This window comes from Choloepus didactylus, chromosome 1 (genome assembly GCF_015220235.1).
Source record: "Choloepus didactylus isolate mChoDid1 chromosome 1, mChoDid1.pri, whole genome shotgun sequence".
Lineage (NCBI taxonomy): Eukaryota > Metazoa > Chordata > Mammalia > Pilosa > Megalonychidae > Choloepus > Choloepus didactylus.
Genome location: NC_051307.1, coordinates 217,543,510 through 217,564,541, shown reverse-complemented (window position 1 = coordinate 217,564,541; position 21,032 = coordinate 217,543,510). Strand labels below are relative to the sequence as shown.

General features: G+C 38.1%; 2 protein-coding genes across 6 annotated transcripts in view; one reads left to right on the top strand and one right to left on the bottom strand.

Annotated features, from left to right (window-relative positions):
- The window catches only part of ATXN7 (ataxin 7), a 195,263-nt gene extending 187,380 nt beyond the window's left edge, over positions 1-7,883 (bottom strand). For 2 of the 4 annotated variants that reach the window (XM_037799631.1, XM_037799648.1), the window contains exon 1: positions 7,614-7,883. The gene's annotated coding sequence lies outside the window, so the exon portion shown is untranslated. Of the gene's footprint in view, positions 1-7,092; positions 7,458-7,613 lie in introns of those variants that run through there. The other 2 variants (XM_037799614.1, XM_037799640.1) reach the window with 1 other exon arrangement.
- Positions 7,277-20,882, top strand: THOC7 (THO complex 7). 2 transcript variants are annotated; one of them, XM_037799692.1, is made up of 8 exons: positions 7,277-7,429; positions 15,636-15,753; positions 16,556-16,683; positions 17,005-17,091; positions 18,599-18,656; positions 19,550-19,616; positions 19,760-19,829; positions 20,538-20,882. In XM_037799692.1, the coding sequence occupies exons 3-8, from the start codon at positions 16,575-16,577 to the stop codon at positions 20,603-20,605; spliced, it is 459 nt and encodes a 152-aa protein (XP_037655620.1). In that variant the 5' UTR covers positions 7,277-7,429; positions 15,636-15,753; positions 16,556-16,574; the 3' UTR covers positions 20,606-20,882. The 2 variants fall into 2 exon arrangements, with proteins under 2 accessions (XP_037655620.1, XP_037655612.1); XM_037799684.1 differs by lacking the exon at positions 7,277-7,429 and adding an exon at positions 7,834-7,985.
- Positions 20,883-21,032: the final 150 nt, after the last annotated feature.

Here is a 21,032-nt window from a genome sequence, read left to right as displayed (position 1 = left end):
TCTTTGATCATAGGTCAATGTTTTTAATTCCATACAAACACTGAAATACACCTCAGTCAGAACTTGGGGGGGGGGGATAGTGACGGGAGCTGGGGGAGGGGGGGAGCACATACCACAGCAAAAATAACTTAAGTGAAACTAAAGTGAAAATATGCTAAAATTACCATAGTTAAACCACAAGAACGCAGGTGCAAACATAGTTGATTTGAAATGGAAGGTAACTGGCTAAGAGAAGAAAATATAACAAAAATTAGCTAAAATTCATTCAAAAACTAAAAACCTAAACTGATTCTCCCCTCTAACAGTTTTTGTTCCTCGTATTTTCTTCCATATGCTTTAAAGATGACCAAAGCTGTCTTTTAAAAATTTACCACAAAAAAAAAAAAAAAAAAAAAAAAAAAAAAATTTACCACACATTCTCAAAACGAAAAGCTTGCTCTAGGTCACCATCCCTCCAATAAATAGTTACTGAGTATCAATGGAGCCAGAAAGTTGTTAGCCTCAGAACATTTTTTTTTTTTTTTTAAAGAAACAAACCCACCTTCATTGATGGTATACACAGAAACACTGGCGTAGAGAGGGTATGACTGGGTGAGATTAGACCACACTCCTGTCCTGGTCAAGGTACCTGTTCTGGTTAGAAGGTTCAGGCTGCTGAATGTCGCAAACAAGACTGTCTGCCTTCATGGAGGCCTGTATCTAGAAGGGGAGTAATATTAGCAGCTAATATTATCACTATCACTACCATTATTATTATTTTACCCTCACCTCTCCCACCACTTCCTCCTCCTCACTGCTGCTAAGTATATGATATTCTGCTGAGCACTTGCCTTGTTAATTTTCACAACAAATTAGGAGAGTTCCCCCATTTTACAGATGAGGTGACTGAGGGCCTAATCGGATGAAAGCAACACAGACAGTTTAAGTGGTGGAGCCCATGCTTTAACCACTATCCTATACCGTTTCCATACATATGAATTCCTTAGGGCTTTATAAGAATTTCAACAGAGGAAAAAATATCCTCCACCATAAGAAAAGAGGCACAACACATTATTTTTATTAATGTAAATATCTTTGCTTACGTGTTTTCAGTTTTTTTCTGAAAACTGTTTAGTCCCATATGGATTTTTTTCTTTCCTATCGGAAAAGCCCAGAAAATATGTTTGCTTATTAGTAATACAGAAAACATTTACAAAGCTGTAAGAGGAAGACTATTTTACATCTCATTCAATACAACACAGACTGTGAAGCAAATTAGTCACCTCAGATAATGGGGGCTCATTTATCCACAAATAGGAGATGATTTCAATTACTATGTTTATTCTTCAATAGCTTTATCATTTTTCTTAACTATAAAAGCAGCACATGGTAGCTGAAAAATATTGAGGAAAACATAAAGAAACAAGATCCCACACAATCCTATCACTAGATAACAAGTGCCTATCATTTGGTGTGTATCCTTTCAGATGTCTATAAATAGGGATTTTGTCCAACCTAAAAACCACACATTATGCATATTCTCAGGCTATTCTCTTTTTTCTGAATATCATTCCATGTCCATAAATATTGAGCTGCATCATCCTTTTTAAAGACTACATAGTATTTCACTGTATGGACAGATCCTAACTGACTTAATCTTTAATTAATAGGCATTTAGATTACTTTCTATGTTTGGCTATAAAAAAAATTGGACAGTGAGCTGTCTGGTACATATATATGTACATTTGAGCAACTGTTTCTTTAAGATAAATTTCTACATGTGAACTTGCCATTTTATTATGACTTTGATTTATACTGCACAAACTGTCATCCAAAAAAGATATACCAAATTTACCTTTTCAAAAAGTAAACACTTAAATGTTAAGAGTTACATTTCTAATATCTAGATAAAATGACAATTTTTTAATCGCACCTCATTGTGAAATAGCTATAATATTTATAACATGCCTCTAATATTGCATTAGGTTTACTCTTGGAGGGAGAAAAATTAAAAAATACCTAGCAACTTCGTGATTTTATTTTCAGCATGATATTGTTGTTTGGAAAAGTTAAACTCCAAAAGGACATACTTGCTGCAAAACAAATACATCAACAAAGAATGCAGAAAAGCAGGAAGGGAGGCAAAAAATAAACCAGACGGTTAAGAGCAGTCCCCCAGGTCACCAAATCTGTATCCTATACAATAGTGGAGAAAGGAGAGAGGAGGCAGGGAGGCCAGGAGGGAGGGAAGGATAGACAAAGGGAGAAAAACAGAGAAAGAGGAAGAAGGAGGACAGAGAAAGAAAAGAGAGGAGAGAGAGAGAAACTAGAGGAAGTGGCCCTCAGAGCTCACTGATGGCAGGATGAAATTACACACAGACATATATATCTGCATGCTCTGTACACACCAATCCTGGAAACAAATCTCCAAGGGTTAGAACACATGAGAAATCTTTGCATGGTTTATTTAACCAAACATATCATTCAGAAAAGCGGTGGGGGAGGCCAGGATACAGATTTCCTTAAGATAGAGTGTCTAGTTAGCAGCCTGAGGAGCTGGCACCAATTACTTCCCCTGCAGGGCATGGCGAAGAAAAAAGGAACACCAGGCATAAGATAGCTCTGAAGGCACTGATTCCATTCAAAACCATCACACATGACAGGCAGGGCTCAGTCATTAAGCTCTGTGGAAAACTGGACAAGGTGAGAACACTTTTAGCAATAAATGAAATTAACTGGTGATACAGTGTAATGGCGGTGTTAAGAAGAAAGGAAGGTCACACACTATGACTAACAACAGCTTATCCACTGCAGTTTCATCCTCACGGGGGAGAGGGGAGGAATCAGATCAACTGCCACACCAAATGCAAATGCACAGTCTGCAAGGTAACAAATTGCAGTGTGTGTGAGGCTGCTTGGTGATGCCACAAACTATAGGACTTAGGGGTCTAACATTCTACTAGGCCTTCCAGGCAAGGGGGTCACCAAACTATGGCCCACGTTAAATCCAGCTACTGCTTGTACATACCATGAGCTAAAAATGGCTTTTACATTTATAAATGGTTGACAAAAATTTAAAAAGGGAATAAAATACTTTATGGCCCACAAAAATTATATGAAATACAAATGTCAGTGTCCATAAATAAAGTCTTACTGGAACACAGCCATGTCTGTTTGCTTATATGTCTATGGCTTATGTCTCACTACAACAGTACAGCGAGCTGAGTAGATGCCACAGAACCAGCTGGCTCGCAAAACCAAAAATATTTACTATCTGGCCCTTTACTAATAAGTTTGCTAACCTCTGTTCTAGGCCATAAAATCATGTAGCATTTGAGTGGATCAAAGCTCCAAACCTGTGCAGGCTTCCTGGTTTGGCCCCTGATATATCCAGGATTTAAACATAACCTGGCAGCCTAATAGACAATGCAACCCCATTGCTAAGAAGAGTGAACAGGTTCTACAGAGGCTAGGGTACTTGGCCATGGTAAGCAGAAGAAGTGAAAGGCTTTCTTAAAGTTGAACGTAGTATAGTCCCAGAAGGTGTATGTGAGAATGGGAACGAATCAAAATTTTCTTTTTAAAACAATGTGTAGGATATCTCTTTCTAAAGATGAGGATGAAACTATTCTCAAAATGGCTACCACTTCTGAGAACTGACTAAGGACACCAGGGACTGAAGAAAACCCTTTATATTTGTTCCGCTTAATTGTCATCTCCTCCAGACTCAGAGAAGCTAGGTAACTTGCCCAAGTTGAATACAACCAAAAAGCTCAGGACACGGAAGTCAAACCCAGGCCCGAGGCTAAAGCCCATGTTCATCACCACTACCGTGCTCAAAAGCAGAAGGTATGAATGCTTACTGTGAATGCATGAGAGGCAAACGGCAAGACCACAGAAACAATGGCAGTAAGTTTATTTTTATGGCCATAAGCATTATAAGCATTTTATTCATATGTCTCATGTTCTTTCTACTCACAATACCCTCTCTTCAGCTTCCAAATTTAAAGAAAGGAAAATACGATTCACATTCTGCCAGACTCTCTTCTCTGTTGAGAGAAGTTGACGCAGGTAGCCAATATACGAGGCATTTTAAAGATTTAAGAATTAGACGGTCAAAGTTATATCTACGAGGATCTCAAAAAGGACAGGGGTGAGGAGGCATTTTTAGAGTTGGTGGACTAGGAAATACATGAGCAGTTTTTAATTTAGAGTTTTTATTTAAATTACAAATGGAGAATAAATGTTTAATGGAATCTGGCCCACAGAGCTATGATGCTAGTGGACAGCTACTGTTTCTTTCTGCCCAGCATCCATGTTGTCTGCTTTGCTAGCAGCACCACCATTTTCCTTCAAGTTTCCCCCAAATGTCTATAACACAAGGACCACTTGATCCTCACTCATTTTTGAAAACCTGATTTTATTGTTTAATTTGTTAAAACTTTCACCATACCTATTTGGAAATTATTATCATATACCACGATTATACATGTTTGCTCAAATGTTTACTAATGGCTGTTGAGGCAAATGCTACCCAAATCTAGCTTCCATGGAAATTTCATGCCAGCTTCCCAATATCTCTGCTAGGTAGTCATTATCCAGATGAGGAACTGGAAGGTCAGGCAGGTTAAGTAGTTACAGTAAACCAAAGCACCCAGATTTGAACTTAAGTCTGACTTGACTCATTAACTGTATTTTTCCCATCATGCTCTGGTGTCTTGCAAGGCACAAATACATTTTCTTAGGATGATTATCTTCCATACAAATTTCAGTTTTGCTGGACAGCAAAAAGAGAGTGTAAGTGAATGAATCATTTTCTCCAAGAGCTGGTGTCAGACTCATGTTTCTGCTTATCCACTATCCATCTATCTACTCTGAAATTTTTAAATATAATTACAAACAGCCACAATACACTCAGGAATAGCATGACAGGCCAGCTTTCCCTGAATGTGCCAGTCTTATCAACTGACAGGCAATACTTTGCCATGGGAACAAACTGGAAGGCTTTTGCACTTTTAGGACCACATGACTCAGCTGAAGACAACTCTAAAATGCAAATACTGAGCACAAACATCTACTTTATTTTTTTTTAACTTTTCTCGTAAGAATGATTATTCTTAACTCTCATTTTATTTAATAAAAAGACATCTCAAACTTTTTTGAGCCCTGGACCTCTTTTACAAATCAGCTGTAGACCCTCTCCCCAGAAAAATACACATACACTAAAAGTTTTGATCCCAACTATAGGGGGTTCAGGAATCCCTTGACGCCTATTCAAGGGCCCCTAGGGATCCAAAGACCCCAGGATAATCCTTACTCTAAAGGCATATTACAAAAACATCTACATCGTTTTACAGGCCCAGGTTAAAGACCATATAGCTAGCTCTCTTGCCATTCTTTATACTTTCTGAAGGCAAATATTAAACAAGCACTCAAGTTAACATCCTTTCCTCTCATACTCTCAAAGAAACTAGGAATCAAGTGATATGAGTGGATCATGAAATCTAAGATCGGACAAGTTCAAAGTGCAAATCAGTTTCATTATTGCTTAAAATCTGCTACATCCATTTCTGTATCTCTGCCTACAGGGGCCACCCTAGAAAAGAAACATTAGTATGGCATAGAACTTGAGTCCCTTCTACTTTAACATTCAGTTACAGAAAATCAGTTAATTCATAAATGATGATATGAAAAGAAGACCATTTCTAAAATTTCCTACATGTTCTCTCACTATATATGATGTCAAGGAAGGGCAATCAGAAAAAAGTCTTAAACAGTCAAAACAAAGATCTGTGTCTGTGCATATATAAGTTAAATTATGTGGCTGACAAAACAGGTAGTTGAAAGTTCATAAAAGTTCAAATTTTGATGTGTTTCCCACCACTTAAGTCAAGAATTTTCAGGAATGTTTATTTTCAGGTATACCTCAAATTTTAAAGTCCCTCCAATCAATCTTGTTACTTTAGAAAATTTCTAGCACTATCCAACAAAATTGTAAGTTGCAAGTTGAACTTACATATATTTGGCCAGGATTGCATCTACAAATAACTCTTTCATGAAAAATTAACAGTTACAGGGAATAGCGATACGTTCCTATAAAAACATTAAAGATTATTTTATATCACTAGATACTGTTTCAAAATCAGTATTATGATAACACCAAGTAATAAGTAACTTAAAAAGCACATCATTCCACCACTTGAGAATTTCCTTTTAAACAATAACCCTCCACTAAAATGCCACTCTAGGATAGAGAGATAATCAATTGACACCTACAGTTTGTAGTACTTAAGATTCCAAGCAATTCTTTGGGTTAGAGTGTCCACTCTCCTTCTAAAAGCAAGGAACTGAACAGAGTTTAGGCCCATTATTATTTCAAAGCCAGAGGAGGTTTCACACCCTACGGGTCAAGTTAAAACCTCAAATCTTCACTCAAAGTAATTCTTGCCTTTGTGCCAAAAGCTTAAGGCCCTAATTCTTGAAAGCATTATAAATGGCATTACTGAAGTTTCTGGCCTCATATAAATAAATAAAATTTTACATATACTGATTTCTGGCTAGAGGTAAAAGGCACTTCACTGCCATACATTCGCATTTAACGATTCTTCCCCTTTGAAAGAACTGAGGGGAAATGAAGAGTAGAACCCAACTTTAGAAAGGAAACGGAAACAACAAAATCCATCCTGCACAATTGTTGCATCCACAGATAACAGGAGGCAGGGAACTTGGGAGGCAAGAAAATTGGAAAACAACGATATGGCTCATTAACATGTTAAACCTGGGTTCAAAACTCTGATGTGCTTCTTGTGGTTAATCGTTATTTATCCCACTGGAAGTCAAATCAGCTGTATTGGTGCCTGTTTCCTCAACGGCCTCTCACCAACTAACTGAATGTTGCAATTTACGGCAAACTCATCCAAGTTGAATCCAAGTGACTTTGGGAAGAGATGTCAATATAATCTGCCGTGTACTCCGGAAATGTGTAACTACACAGAAGGCAACGTTTCTCACTGACACTCCCTCCACCCCTTCACTTTCAACTTCCCCCTTAAAACGGGACAGTCACAGGGACAACTTTTTGAAAATCAAAGAAAAATAAATAAATAAATGCACCTCATCATAATCATCGACGGGATTCTGGCTCGGTCGCGTAACTGGGTGCGGGCGGGGGCGGCACGCACACACGCTCCTTGTCACTTCTGCGAACTCCTCCGGGGGACAAGTTTCTTCTTCCCTTTTCCCAGCACCGAACCGAGCCCGGGAAGGAAAGCGTAGCAGCAGGGACCGGACCGCGCTACCTGGAACCCAGGGCCTTTCGTGATCGCCAGCAGCGCCCGGTTCCCTACGTTTGAGAGCCGCCCGGGCGCGCCTGGGCGCCAACTTCACGGAGACCCTCGCTCCGCGCCCCCTCGGTTCCCCCAGTCCGTCTCCCGGACTCGCCCAGGTCCAGGTGCTCCCCGTCCCGCCGCCCTCCCCACCTCACCCCAAGGAGACGAGCGCACCCTCCGCAGCAGCAGCCTAGACGGGGCGGAGGGACCCGGGTCCGCTTCTCGGGGACGGCTCGAGGGGCCGAGCCCCGACCCCAGGGGTCCCGCCGCGCCCCCGCAGCCCCAGCGGCTCCCGGACGAGCTCACCTGGCGGCTGGCTGCGGCCTCCGGGGCGGCCTCTGGGCGTGGGCCGGGCGGGGGCAGCGAGGGGGGCGACGGGGGCCCGGGCTGCAGCCGCGGCCGCCGCCGCCCGCTTGGCCTCGCCCCCACACGCGCCGGCCGCGGCAGCTCCCGGGGGGCACCGGGAGCAGGGGGAGCGCGGGGAGCGCGGGTCCCACGGCGGCGGCGGCGCGGCGTAGCGCGGCTCAGACGTCGGAGCGGGCGGCCGCGGGCGCCGCCGCCTCCTCCTCCATGGCTGTTTACCCGGCTGCATTGTGGGAGTTTGACCTCCGCCGCCGCCAACCGCCGCCTCAGCTTGCGCCGCCGCCGCCGTGCACGCCATGGGAGCTGTGACTGACGGTGAGGCCCGATCGCCGCCAGCCCTGCCCGCTCCCCGGAGTCCCTCGGCCTCCTTGGCCGCTTCCGGGAGCCCCTCGGCCTCCCGGGTCAGACCCCTCAGAGACCCTGGTCTCCAGGCCTCTCCAGGGAGCTCCTCGGCCTGGTCTCCCCGGAGGCCGCGCCGGGCATAGAGAGGGTGTGCTGGGAGGGTCGTCGGGGGCTGGGAGCACACGTGGGAGCCGGGGAGGCTGGAAGCGATGTGTGGGCTGGTGGTACCGGGTGGGGACCGGGCTGCGGAAGGATGTGCTGAGGGAGCATTGGTGGAAAGGGAGCTCGCGGAGCCCTGGAGTGGATGGTGGAGGGAGCTGGTGAAAGGCATAATACCAGGGGTCCGGAAGGCCTGTGAGGGGCTGGGAGAAAGTGGGAGCTACAGCGTTGGGGCGGGAGCTTTGGGACAATCTGGGAAAGAGGGGGTGGGTTCCAGGTCATGGGTACCAGGGGTGTCTGTATCGAAAGGGTGACCCGTGGAGGAAGGAGTTTTCTGGGCAGACTGGGAAGGACCCCCAGACAATGGGGTGGATCGTGATGAGCTCTGGGAACTAGAAGTGAGTTGGGGGTGAGGAGCTGGGAACATAATCTAAAAGGGAATAGATGTGAGTGGAATATTTGGACGACCATCAGGGAGTGTACCTGGGAGATATGAGAGGCAAAGGGCCAATGTAGAGATGGGGATACTTAGGGAGATAAGGACAATAAAAGATTTGTGTGTGTCTTGGGGAGGGGAGGTTTGTCAGCTGGAATGGATGTGGAGGGGGAGACAGAAACTTGGTTGGTGGACGGTTGTGAGGGCAGTTTAGGAAGGTACAGTGAAGAGGCATCCAGGGGGCTATCAATACCGAGGGCAGAAATGAGGTGGCATTTTGGGGAAAAGTGGACAGGCATGGGTAACCGGGGGGGCGGGAGCACTTAGGAAGGTGTCTGAATATGGAGGGGTAGTCGTTTGACATCTGGGAAGGGAAATCAAGAGTTCCTGGGCATATTTGAGGAGAGAGTGACCAGTAACTGTAGACGGCTTTAGAGAGGCCCCTTCTGAAAAGTTGGGTGCAGGCAGAGTCTCCACCTTAAGGGATTAGCAAAGGAAGGAAGAATGATAGGCCCAAATTTATGGACATTGTATGAAGTGGTGGAGGTCAAAGACTATAAAAGGTCCAGGAACTTCATGGGGGAGTTTCAACTTTGCTTCCTTTCACTTTCATTTATTCAGTAGATATTTATCCTACCTGGGCTAGGCTTTGGGATTACAACCAGAACCAAGAAGCAATACTTTTCCCCACCTTAGAGGTTACATTCAGGTGGGAAAGACACATTGAATAACTTTTAAGGGTGGTAAATATTACTACAGGGGAAGTACAAGATTGGGAACTAGAGGAGCATGTACGAAAGCTTGCTTATTCATTCTGGAACATCAGAAAATTTTCCTGAAAAAGTTACTGTTTGTCCCACTTTTAAAGGATAAATAGATGTAGTTAGGTTCCGGGTGGGGAACCACTTGTGCACCAGCTCCCAAAGTGTTAGAAGAACACCAAGATCACTAGTATTTCTAAGGTCAGTGAGAATCCTTTAAAAGTTTTTACATTGCAGTGGTATGATCAGATTTAAAACAAGACTCCACTCTGAAAAATGATGACAGCAAGGGAAAGTGAGGATCTGAAGTCACTCTCTCCTGTCTAACATTTATACAGTATTCATTGCATTTGCCAAGCAGTGTTCTAATTATTTTTCCCACTTTACAAATGAAACTGGGACACAAAGAGGTTAACTCACTTGCACAGGGTCACCAATAGTAAGTTATAGAGCCTGGGCTCAAAACCAGGTAGTCTGGTTCCAGAGTTCTTGCTCTTCACCATCATACATCCTGTCTCTCAGCTACTGCTGCAGTGATCGTGGCAAGGGATAACTGGGACTTGGACCAAGATGGTCATCAAGGAAATGCAAAGAAGTTACAGGTGGGAGAGAGATTTATCAAGTAGAATGTCAGGACTTCAGTGATTGAGTGGGTGTAAGGGGGGGAGTCAAGGATGACCCCAATTTCTGGCTTGAGTGACTGTGTGTTTGTTAGTGTTACTTCTCTGTTGGGGTGGAGAAGTGCAAAGGAGGGATAGGTTTGTCAGACAGGAGAAGGGAAGGGAAGATGAATTGTAGTAAACATGCTGACAGCAGGCAAGTGCCCTCCACATTTTTGGAGGCAACAGGAATCCCCATGCTGCCATTTACAAGCTGTCTATCGGTGGGCAGGTTAATTAACCTCTTTGAGCCTCGGTTTCATTTTCTGTGAATGGGAATAATAAAATGTACATCCTAGAGTTGTTTCAAGGATTAAATGCCGTAAAAGTTGTAAAGGGCTTTGCATGGAGTCTGACACATAATAATGTTTAATAAATCTTATTAAATGTAAGAGTTGGTTTACTCATCTCTCCTTCCACTCTTCCTTTGATGAGGACTATGCCTTCTCCATCTCTTTGTCTGTACAGATTGCCCTTCCCTGCCTTTTCTGCCTGGTGAAATCCCATTTATTTTTCAAGACCCACTTCAAACATCCCTCTTCTCTTTTCCAAAACCTTTGTTCTCTCACCTACTAACCATATTATTTATGCATATTACTGGTATAGTCCTCAGTACTTAATTTACTATATGCCTTATTCCAGAAAATATTTAAGGTAGTGCACCAAAATGAGGAAACATGAAAGTAAAATAAATGGATGAGGAAGCAACAAAAGGAACATTGATACTAGGAAAAACAAGAGGAAGTCAGAAGTAGGGGTGGTCTTCAAAACACAAGGTAAATTCTGGTACATTTAGAAAGCTGCAAATGATTCTTAGCTCTCTTTTCCATCTCAACCATTCCCAAGCATACCATTCAGTGGGATTAATCATATTCACTATGTTGCAGTACCCTCACCACTTTCCATGACTAAAACTTGCCCATCTCCCTAAACACAAACCGTATACCCGTTTTGCATTTCCTAGCCATTATCCCTTCTTACTCCCTGCCCCTGCAACCTGTACTATACTTTCTGTCTCTATGAGCTTGTGTATTCCCTGATATTGTCTCTGTAGTTGCCATGGTGCTTAAATTTAACAACCAAAAATGTAGCAATCTCTTTGATACCAACTTAACTTCAATAGTAAACACAAACCATGCTCCTATATCCCTTGATACCAATTTAACCAATAGTAAACACTGACTATGCTCCTACACCCCTCCATCCCCCCACCTTTATATCGTTTTTATTACAAATTACTTGTTTATACATTGAGTCCTGAGCCACTGATTTCTTCTTACATTTTATGCATTTGCCTTTTAGATTCTGTATAAAGTGAAAAGTGGAATTACAAACCACAAATACAATAGTACTGGCGTATATATTTACCCCTATCATTATCCTTACCAGAAATTTTTATTTCTTCAAGCACCTTTGATCTATTGTCTAGTTTTTCCTTTCAACCTGCAGAACTCTCCTTAGCATATCTTGTGGGGCTAGTCTAGTAGTAATGAACTTCCTCAGTTTTTATCTGGGAATGTCTTAATCCCTCCCTCATTTTTGAAAGGCAATTTGCCAGATATAGAATTCTTAGTTGGCAATTTTTTGCTTTTAGCACTTTAAATATGTCATCCCATTGCCTGCTTGCCTTTGTGGTTTTTGATGAGAAATTGGCACTTAATTTTATTGAGGCTCATCTGTATGTGAACAGGTTGCTTCTCTCTTGTGGCTTTCAAAATTCGTTTTATCTTTGGCATTTGCCAGTTAGATTATAATATGCCATGGCATAGGTCTGTTTGGGTTTATCCTACTTGGAGTTCATTGTGTGTCTTGGATATGTATATTTATGTCTTTCCTTACATTTGGGAAGTTTTCAGACATTATTTCTTGGAATATTCTTTCTGGCCCTTTCTCTTTCTTCTCCTTCTGGGACTCCCACAGTGCTTATATTGCTATACTTGATGTCTCAAGAGTTCCTCAGGATTGTTCACTTTTCTTCACCCTTTCTTCCTCTGCTTCTCAAACTGGATGATTTCAATTTTCTTATCTTCAAGTTCATTGATTCTTTCTTCTGCCAGCTTCAATCTGCTGTTGATCCCCTCTAGGGAATTTTTAATTTTTGTTAGTATGGTCTTCTCTATTTGGTTCCTTTTCATAATTTCCACTTCTCTATTGATATTCTCTTTGTGTTCATCTGTCATTTTCCTGATTTCCTTTAGTTCTTTGTCCATATTTTCCTTTAGCTCTTTGAGCATATTTAGGACCATTTTTTAAGTCTTTATCTGGTGTGTCCCAGGGCTTGTCCTCTTCATTGATAGTTTCTAATATGTTTTCTTCTTTGCCTGGACCATCAATTCCTGTTTCTTTGTATGTTTTGTAATCTTTTATTGAAACCTGGACATTTTGATATTGTAATGTGTTATTGCTGAGATTTAAACTCTAAGGTGTCTGTCTCTTAAGTTCATGTCCTGCTAGTGTTGTGACAGTGCTTTCCTTGTATGCTAGGAGCTAACAACAACAACAAAACAGAAAACACCTTTCCTTTCTTTTTCTTTGGAGGTTCCCTTGAAAGAAATATTCAGTATTATTTATTATTGAATTATATTTTGATTAAATTCTCAAAGTTTGAAAAAGTACTGACTCTTAAAACAACAAAAAACAAACAAAAAAAAATACATCGTATAGACTACCATGGATTAGAGTCTACCTACTCCAAACCAAATTAGAATTTATAGGAAAATTGAACTCTTGGATTGTCTTTCATTTAATACATTTCAATCTTCTCTGTGATATTCAAATATTTATCTTGTTCTTTTATAGCATTTTCTTTGAGAGCTTCTGAAAATTTTACCTCAAACATTTAAATTGGTTTCCACTTGTGGGTTTCATTTCAAACATATTGGGCTTGATTCCCAAAGGTCTGGCTGGCATTTTTTTTCCCCCTACAGAAGGAAATGGTCATAAATGACGATTTCCTTTTCTTGAATGTAGTGTGAAACCTTTCATTGCATCTGCTTCTGATGACATCTGATTTCTCTGGTATGTAACAGACTTACTTTATAAAAAGATTGAAATCAGAATACTTTTTTTCTTGGGGGTTGAGATGGAAAAGTTCATGTTGTATATATGTTCCCACAATTTAAAAAAAAAAGGGAGGTGGTCACTAATGGGACAGTGAAAAGAAAGGCAATGCATGATTCAGGATGGGAATTAACAAGGGAAGAGAAAAGGCTCAAAGCACATTATCAGGGCATATCAATATATTAGAATATGAGCTTTAAGCTTTATGTCAATGTTAAATTTCTTAAACTTGATAACTGCACTTAAGGTGGATATGTAAGTGAATATCCTTGTACTTAGGGAATGTACATGGCAGTATTAAGTGTTCAAGGAGCATGATGTATACAACCTACCCTCAAGTATTAGAAAACAGATAGATAAGTACACAGATACATGGAGTGACAGACTGATGGATAGATAGAATGATAAGGGAAATGTATCAAAATGTTCAAATTAGTGGATCTAGTGTCAGGTAGTGGGGCTAGGTTATGTTGGAGTTCTCTATATGGGTTTTTTATTATTTTTGTAACTGTCCTCTAAGTTTGAAAGCATTTCAGAATAAAAAGTTTAAAATAAAAAAAAAAAAAGTCTTGAAAAAAAGATTTGTTAATAGTTTCCTCCTCAGTCAAGGAAGTCACTCTCCTGTTTCCCTCAGATATTAACCTGCCTATCCCCTGAATGCATTTACAGTCAAAATCCCTGGTCCTTATAATAAAGCAAGAGGCCCAGTAATCTGGTGAGGAGGAGGAAGAAGGAGTTTCTTGGAGGCTTGAGAAAAGCAGAAATAAGAAGACAAGCAAAGGAACTGCTGAACAGTACCAATGCCACCAGATTGCCTCACCCACTGGTTGATTACTTTTTATTTTTGTAAAGTTAAAACTTATTCGTTAGAAAAACTATCTATTCACTTTCTGTATTTTCATCTCTTTGGGGACTGTTTTATTTGTCTCAGTTTCCTCAAATAATATTGTTAGTGATTAAAAACCGAAAGCACTCAAAGTTTGTATTTTAAAAAGTAAAATTAAAACACCTGATTAATCTGTAGCTTGAGCAATCTGTCAAAAGCCATGACTCTGAGAACCAAGCCCAATTCTAAAAATGTTTATCTGATGTTGTCACAAATTTATTTTAAAACTGGAGCCATCTGCCTTCCAAAGTTTATCTCTGCTGCACCTGCACTCAAAAATACTTCTGCCTACACACAGGAACTATTGTTTAAAGATTTTGATGTTGATTCATATGCAGGCTTTCCAGGAATTATTCACATTTTAAAGTGTATTGTTTTTAAAATGCGTAATGCATTTTTAAAAATGCAAAAACCTCTACAAATGGTATATAGGAAAATTCAGTCTCCACCTCTGTCTACAGTCCCTCTCACCAGAAGCCACCACTACTACCAGTTTCCTGTGTATTCTTCCAAAGATATTCTCTGAATATACAAACACATACACACACAATCTCCCCCTTACCCACACAGACAGCAACATACTGTCTGCTTCTCTGCACCTGTTTTCATTTTACTTAACATAATCTAAGCTTTGGCATTAATATATACATCCATACTATTTTGGCTGCATATTACATGGTAAGAATGTTTTATAATTTAAGCACTCTCTTATTGGTAAGTATTTAGGTTTGCAGTCTTTCTACTACAAACAGCACTGCTAAAAACATCCATTTACATCTGTCTTTCTGCATGGGTGCACATATATCTAGGTGATAAAGTCCTAGAATTAGAATTACAAGTTCAGAAAGGTAGGGGGAGTTTTAAATTTTGTTTCTTATTGCACAGTTGCCCTACAAAGCATTTTGCCAGTTTACATTCCATCATTGTATATAAGTGCAGCTTCCTAACACCATCGCCAACGCTTTTATTATCAGGTCTTTTGATCATTGCCAGTCTGATAAATGAAAAATGATATTTCATTGTGGTTTCAATTTGCCTTTCTCTTGTTATGATCCAGCATTGTTTTGGCCAAGCAGGAACACTGGCTCAGGTTTGCTGGGCAGACAGATTGAGGTCCCAGTTGTAACTCATAATTATAATCTACTGTTCTATTCCTTCTCTTTCTCTTTTCCTTGGAGCAAAAGGAAGACATTCTTGAAACAAAAAAATTCCTAATGGGGAAAAAAAAGTGATGAATAACTCATTTTTTTAAAAAAAAACAAGTCCATTCCTTTTTCTCTGACCCATCTCCCATTCTCTTTTCCTACTCTGCCACTGCATCTTTTAAATCTTTCCTTCTCTTTATTCCTTTTACCAGTGGCTCACACTGCCAGAGAAATGAACAGTCAGGACTTCCCTTGTGTCTAGACAGGTTTTCCAAAAATGATTTTCCAAGAATTATTGGATTATTTCCTCAGTGGTACCTAGAAATTATTTCTACTCAGTAACCCAGTGGAATGCAAGCTCTGGGAGGGCAGGGATTTTCTTCACTGCCCAACACACAATAAACACTCAATAACTTCCTTTTCAATGATGAATGAAGAGTGCTATTGGCTATTTGTCCCTGAAAGTGACCAAAAGTCAGATGCTCATTTTAACTTACATTGCTCTTTTTTCCTCCAGACGAAGTCATACGGAAGCGTCTCCTGATTGATGGAGATGGTGCTGGAGATGACCGGAGAATTAATCTGCTAGTAAAGAGTTTCATTAAATGGTGTAACTCTGGATCCCAGGAAGAGGGGTATTTCATTTCACTGTTATTTCTGTACCAACATTCTAGTGTGATTTTAGACCAATAAATTAAGGGCCTGTTAATATTTCAAATTTTCACTCACCTTAAATGACCAGTGGAGTCAACTCTTGATCAGTCAAAAGATTTTTCAGGCCATTTTCTTTCTTTTCAGAGGCCTGCCTTATGTATATTAAAATGTTCAGAAATTCAGAAGAAGTGGCAAAGATTAAATTCAGGCTCATTAATTTGGTTCCTTTTTACTAATCCAATAAGTGTTTAGCAGGACAAAATATCTAAATTGAATTTTCTTTTTTATTAATAAGCTAACAAAAAGTTGCTACAAAATTAATATATATATATGTTACTATAAGTTAAAAATTTACCAAGAAATTATATATTCTAAATTTTTAAACTTAAAAAATTCCTCCTCATTTGACTTAGCTTTCCACATAGATAAATAACCATGTAGAGTGGAAAAAAGAAATTGAGAACAGAATTGTTAAGATAAAAAAACCTTGTCAATCAAAATATTTTCAAAGTTTTTAAAACAAAATTCAAACTAATAGTTGTTTGGCTTAAGCCTATATTGGTAAGAACTACAGTCCCGTCTTTGCCTTTGTGACTAAAGCAGTTTATAAATTCAAGTAAACCACATTTGGATAGATATTCTAAATTATTTTAAATAAAGCAAGCAATTCTCTCAAAATTTGCTGAAATTTAATCAGCAGATCTTTCCCTGATTTTCCCAAGATAATAGTTCAATCATGACAATCCACAAACATCTTTGTTCTGTTTCTCTCTTTTTCATTAGATACAGCCAGTATCAACGAATGCTGAGCACACTGTCACAATGTGAATTTTCAATGGGCAAAACCTTGTTGGTATATGATATGAATCTCAGAGAAATGGAAAATTATGAAAAAATTTACAAAGAAATAGGTAAAAAAAACTTAAAGTAACTAATTTTAGGATTTGTTCTTCTCTGTAATTTTAATATTTAGGGTCTAAAGGAAATAATATCTGCTAACATTTTTGTTGGATTGTTGGTAAAATAACAATATTAATAGAAAGAAGGAAAATGTAAGCTTACAGACATGTATTTTGATATGATACAATACTGTGCTTTACAACTATTTTTTAAATGCCAGCATCAATTTTGTTAGTAATGGAACTTCAGTTTAGAAACACATTTTAAAACTGAAAATGGATGGAGATTATACATGTTATTATAACTAGCTAAAAAAAAATCTTTTTATATAGAATGTAGCATCACTGGAGCACATGAAAAGATTGCAGAGTGCAAAAAGCAAATTCTTCAAGCAAAAAGAATACGAAAAAATCGCCAAGGTAAGGGTTTTGAAGGATTTAGTGTACACTTACTTTGTTACTGACTAGTATTTTCATGCAGTTTTTAACATTGTGAGGTAAAATCTGTAGCCAAAATCAACCTGAATTATACAAAGTGAATTAGGAGCTAAACTTAAAAATAAAGGAGGAGGAAAGCTAACTGGGAAAAAAAAAGGTATTTTTTTTGCTGAATTGTATTGATTATCCAAGTAATTATTAAGTACTAATTTTTTATTGTCTTCAGACTCCTTTTCCTAAATAATGGCATAGTTAATCAGCAAAGGCAATTTATACAAGTACACTAGATTTAGAATTTTTTTTTAATGGAGCTTTCTAAAAAAAGGAGGAAAAGAATTTAAACCCAGTGAGTTTTTATTAAGTATAAAAGCAAACATTTACAAGCTATCTAAATATCTACGAACAGGAAGGTTAGAGTTTAGTTTTGTTCTGATCTCTTTTGTTTTTAAATTAGGATGTGTCTTTATGTAGTCTGTAGAAACTATTTCAAAATAATTTTTAATGCTATGGAGCCATTGTTCCCTATATAATGTAAATTGAAAAAATATGATAATAAAAACATAATGTATTATCACAGCTGTGACATAGGTATATGAAAAAACTATAAGGAAATAGAAAATGATAATGGTTATGCAGTTGTAGATCTTTATGGTTTAGTTTTTTTTGTTTATACTGAGGATATATTATTTTATAATCCAAAAATTGTTTTATTTTTTTAAAAATCACAATTTTATTAAAGTAATAGCTGAGTTTCAAAACAATAAACTTGACTTTTAAGGGTTTTTAAAAGTTGGTTTTTGAATTCAGTCTAAAATGCATATGGTCAAGTTTCAGCAGCAAATTTACAGCAAGATACTATGATATTTAATAAATAATAAAAATTTAAAAATCATTTTGAAATGTTTTGCAAACTATGCTTTTGTTAGTTAATGAGACTTTTAAGTGACTACCACCATTCATCATTTCATAGGAAAGGTTAACAAGTGCTACATGACTTATCATGAAAGTTTTAATGGAGCAGAAACAAGGTTCCTGAACTTTAAATCATGTCTAAGTTGCTGAAATCCTTACCTTCAGAATGAGTGAAAAGTGTGATTTGCATTTGTCTAAGGTTTGAAATTAATGGTAGGATATATTTACCTCACTTATCTTTTTTGCTGGGTAAATAGTGATAAGATCCTTTTTGCTTGATGATTAATAATGACTTATGTTCACTTCCATGCTTATGCTCACCTCTTATATTCTGCCCAGGGACACTGGAAAAGCAGACATAGGATCTAAAAGCCCTACATGGAACACTTTTGACATTATATATCATTATAGTAATAGTTGAATCAAGTGAAATTGGCAATGCTCTTTCCATTCTTCCTTGTTTTAATTTCATTATGTACTAGGAAAATGACTAGGAGAGGTTTGTGATATTACACATTTTGTTTTAATAATCCAGGTTCAAAAGCCTTAGCTTGGTAAATATTTTTATATCTTTCAGAATATGATGCTTTGGCAAAAGTGATCCAGCATCATCCAGACAGGCATGAGACATTAAAGTAAGTTTGGAACTTTTCTTTGAAGGAAGCTGATCTTTATACTTAAATGCTCAAGTACTAGCCTATGCCTTGCATAGTCATAGGAACACATAGTACATTTCAAAAGGAAGTATCAGATCTTCAGTATTGCTTGATTAGATGGATGTGTACTTTTCTTCTCTCTACTTAATGCCTACAGGTCTAAATAAATGAATGTAATATGCATCAATGGGAAAATTATAAACAGAATATGGTATAGTCAAAGGGTAGAATACTAAATAGAAGTGAAAGAGAATAAACTAAATATATACTTTTTAACAGATCTCAAGAACACAATCAGTGGGAAAAAAAGAGGAATTGTAATGAATTTTAAATTATTCCTAAGTTTTTAAAATGCATACAGAATAATCATTTATAAAAGTCTGAAACCTCTCAAAATATTATCGACTGACTAATCCTATAATTCAGAGATACATATATACATGCATTAAAAAAAGAATTGGAATGATATAGTGGTTGCCTGAATAGGAAGTAGAAGAGGAAAAAAGGCCTGGGATAGAGGACCAAGGGTAAGGATCAAAGGGTATTTCAAGTTAATCTGCAATGTTTTACTTCTTTTACTGAAAAACAGTCATGAAGTAATTATGACCAAATGTTAAACATTATCAATTCTTGATGTTTATTTTACTGTGTTTTCTTGTACTTTAAAAAGTTATCTAAAAATGTAATTTTAATGAAAATGAGTACCTATTTAGCAATTAAGAAGAAATCATCCTCAACTTTATAAGTCCCACATAATAGAATGTTATAACTAGCCTTTCTTCATTTTAAAAATTATACTGTTTAGTAACTAAAAAATTTGATATTGTGAATTTTGTTCCCCCAGTCAACAAAATATAACACTTAATTTTCAGGGAACTAGAGGCTCTGGGAAAAGAATTGGAGCATCTTTCACATATTAAAGAAAGCGTTGAAGATAAGGTATTTGCATATATTTGTTAGCCTTTGTGATGGATGGATGGATGGATGGATGGATAGATAGATAGATAGATACATAGATAGATAGATAGATAGACCATAGATAAATAGATCAATTTGCATTAATTTTGTTCTTTTTAACACAGCTGGAATTGAGACGGAAACAGTTTCACGTTCTTCTTAGCACCATCCATGAACTTCAGCAAACACTGGAAAGTAAGTAGAAATAGTCTCAAAATGAATATTTATGAAGCTTTATAAACGGTCCAGGGCCATACCTTTTGGAACTTACATCTTGAAGAGAGAGTATCCCTTCAGTTTCTGAATAGGAGTATAGCTGGACAACATTAGAAGGCACTCATGTTCAACTTTCTGAATTTATAAAGAAAAGTCTTAGTGTGTAGTGTTATACGATTAAAATACACACTGGTTTGCGTTGAGAAATATTGGAGGATCATAGATTTGAAAATTATGTTGGTTTATTTTAGCTCATTGCTATAAAGTAAAGATTCAGGACTTAGGCGGCTAATGCTGAGTGAAGTAATTAGTGCATAAGAACATTTGTATTCACTGTGAATGGTGGGTGCAGTGGGAGACTTTTTCTTTGTCTTGACTCTAGCCATATGGTAATGTCAGTGTTATCTGATCTTCTGATTATTTTCTATAAAAGCCTGAAATTCCAGTTTTTTTGTGAGAAATACCTCACACAAATTTTGAGTTTTGGCTCAATGAATAAAAAACAACCAAAACAGCATTTTCCAAACTAAACACTTAATGCAAGCCAATTGCCGCCATAGGCTGCCATTTTGCTGTCTTTGCTCTAAATGTATTGGCTAATAAAGGACAAAAATGTTTTCATATATTCATTAATCATATAATTTAAACAAGTTTGACTAAGGTTTTATGTTTCTCTCTCAATTTCAGATGATGAAAAGCTCTCAGAGGTGGAGGAAGCTCAAGAGACAAGCATGGAAACAAATCCTAAGCCATAGATCAGGCTGAATGCTCACCATTTACAAGAACATTGAAATAGCTACATGGTCCTAGAGTGTTTAGAATTTATCATGCTTTTGAGATATTTAAAGATATTTCTGCAGTGAAATACTTTACTTCTAAATATTAATGCACATTTCATTCATATTTCTTCACACAAACGGAGGTGTCTTTGGTATAGATTTGGTTTTATTAAAATGTTTTTTTAATTCCTAAACTTTGAAGGTGGGAAGCAGTACTCCAAAAATGTTTAATAAAATGTTTTCAAGCAAGATATATTCATGCTCATTAATATTCTTGGTAGTTTTCAACTGTTAACATTTACTTACAAAGTAAGTTGAAGATTTTGAGAAGGTAGCTTTTCTAGGATGTTCATGAAAAAAATGAGTCAATTTTTGGAAATTTTTACAACTTTTGAAAATAGAC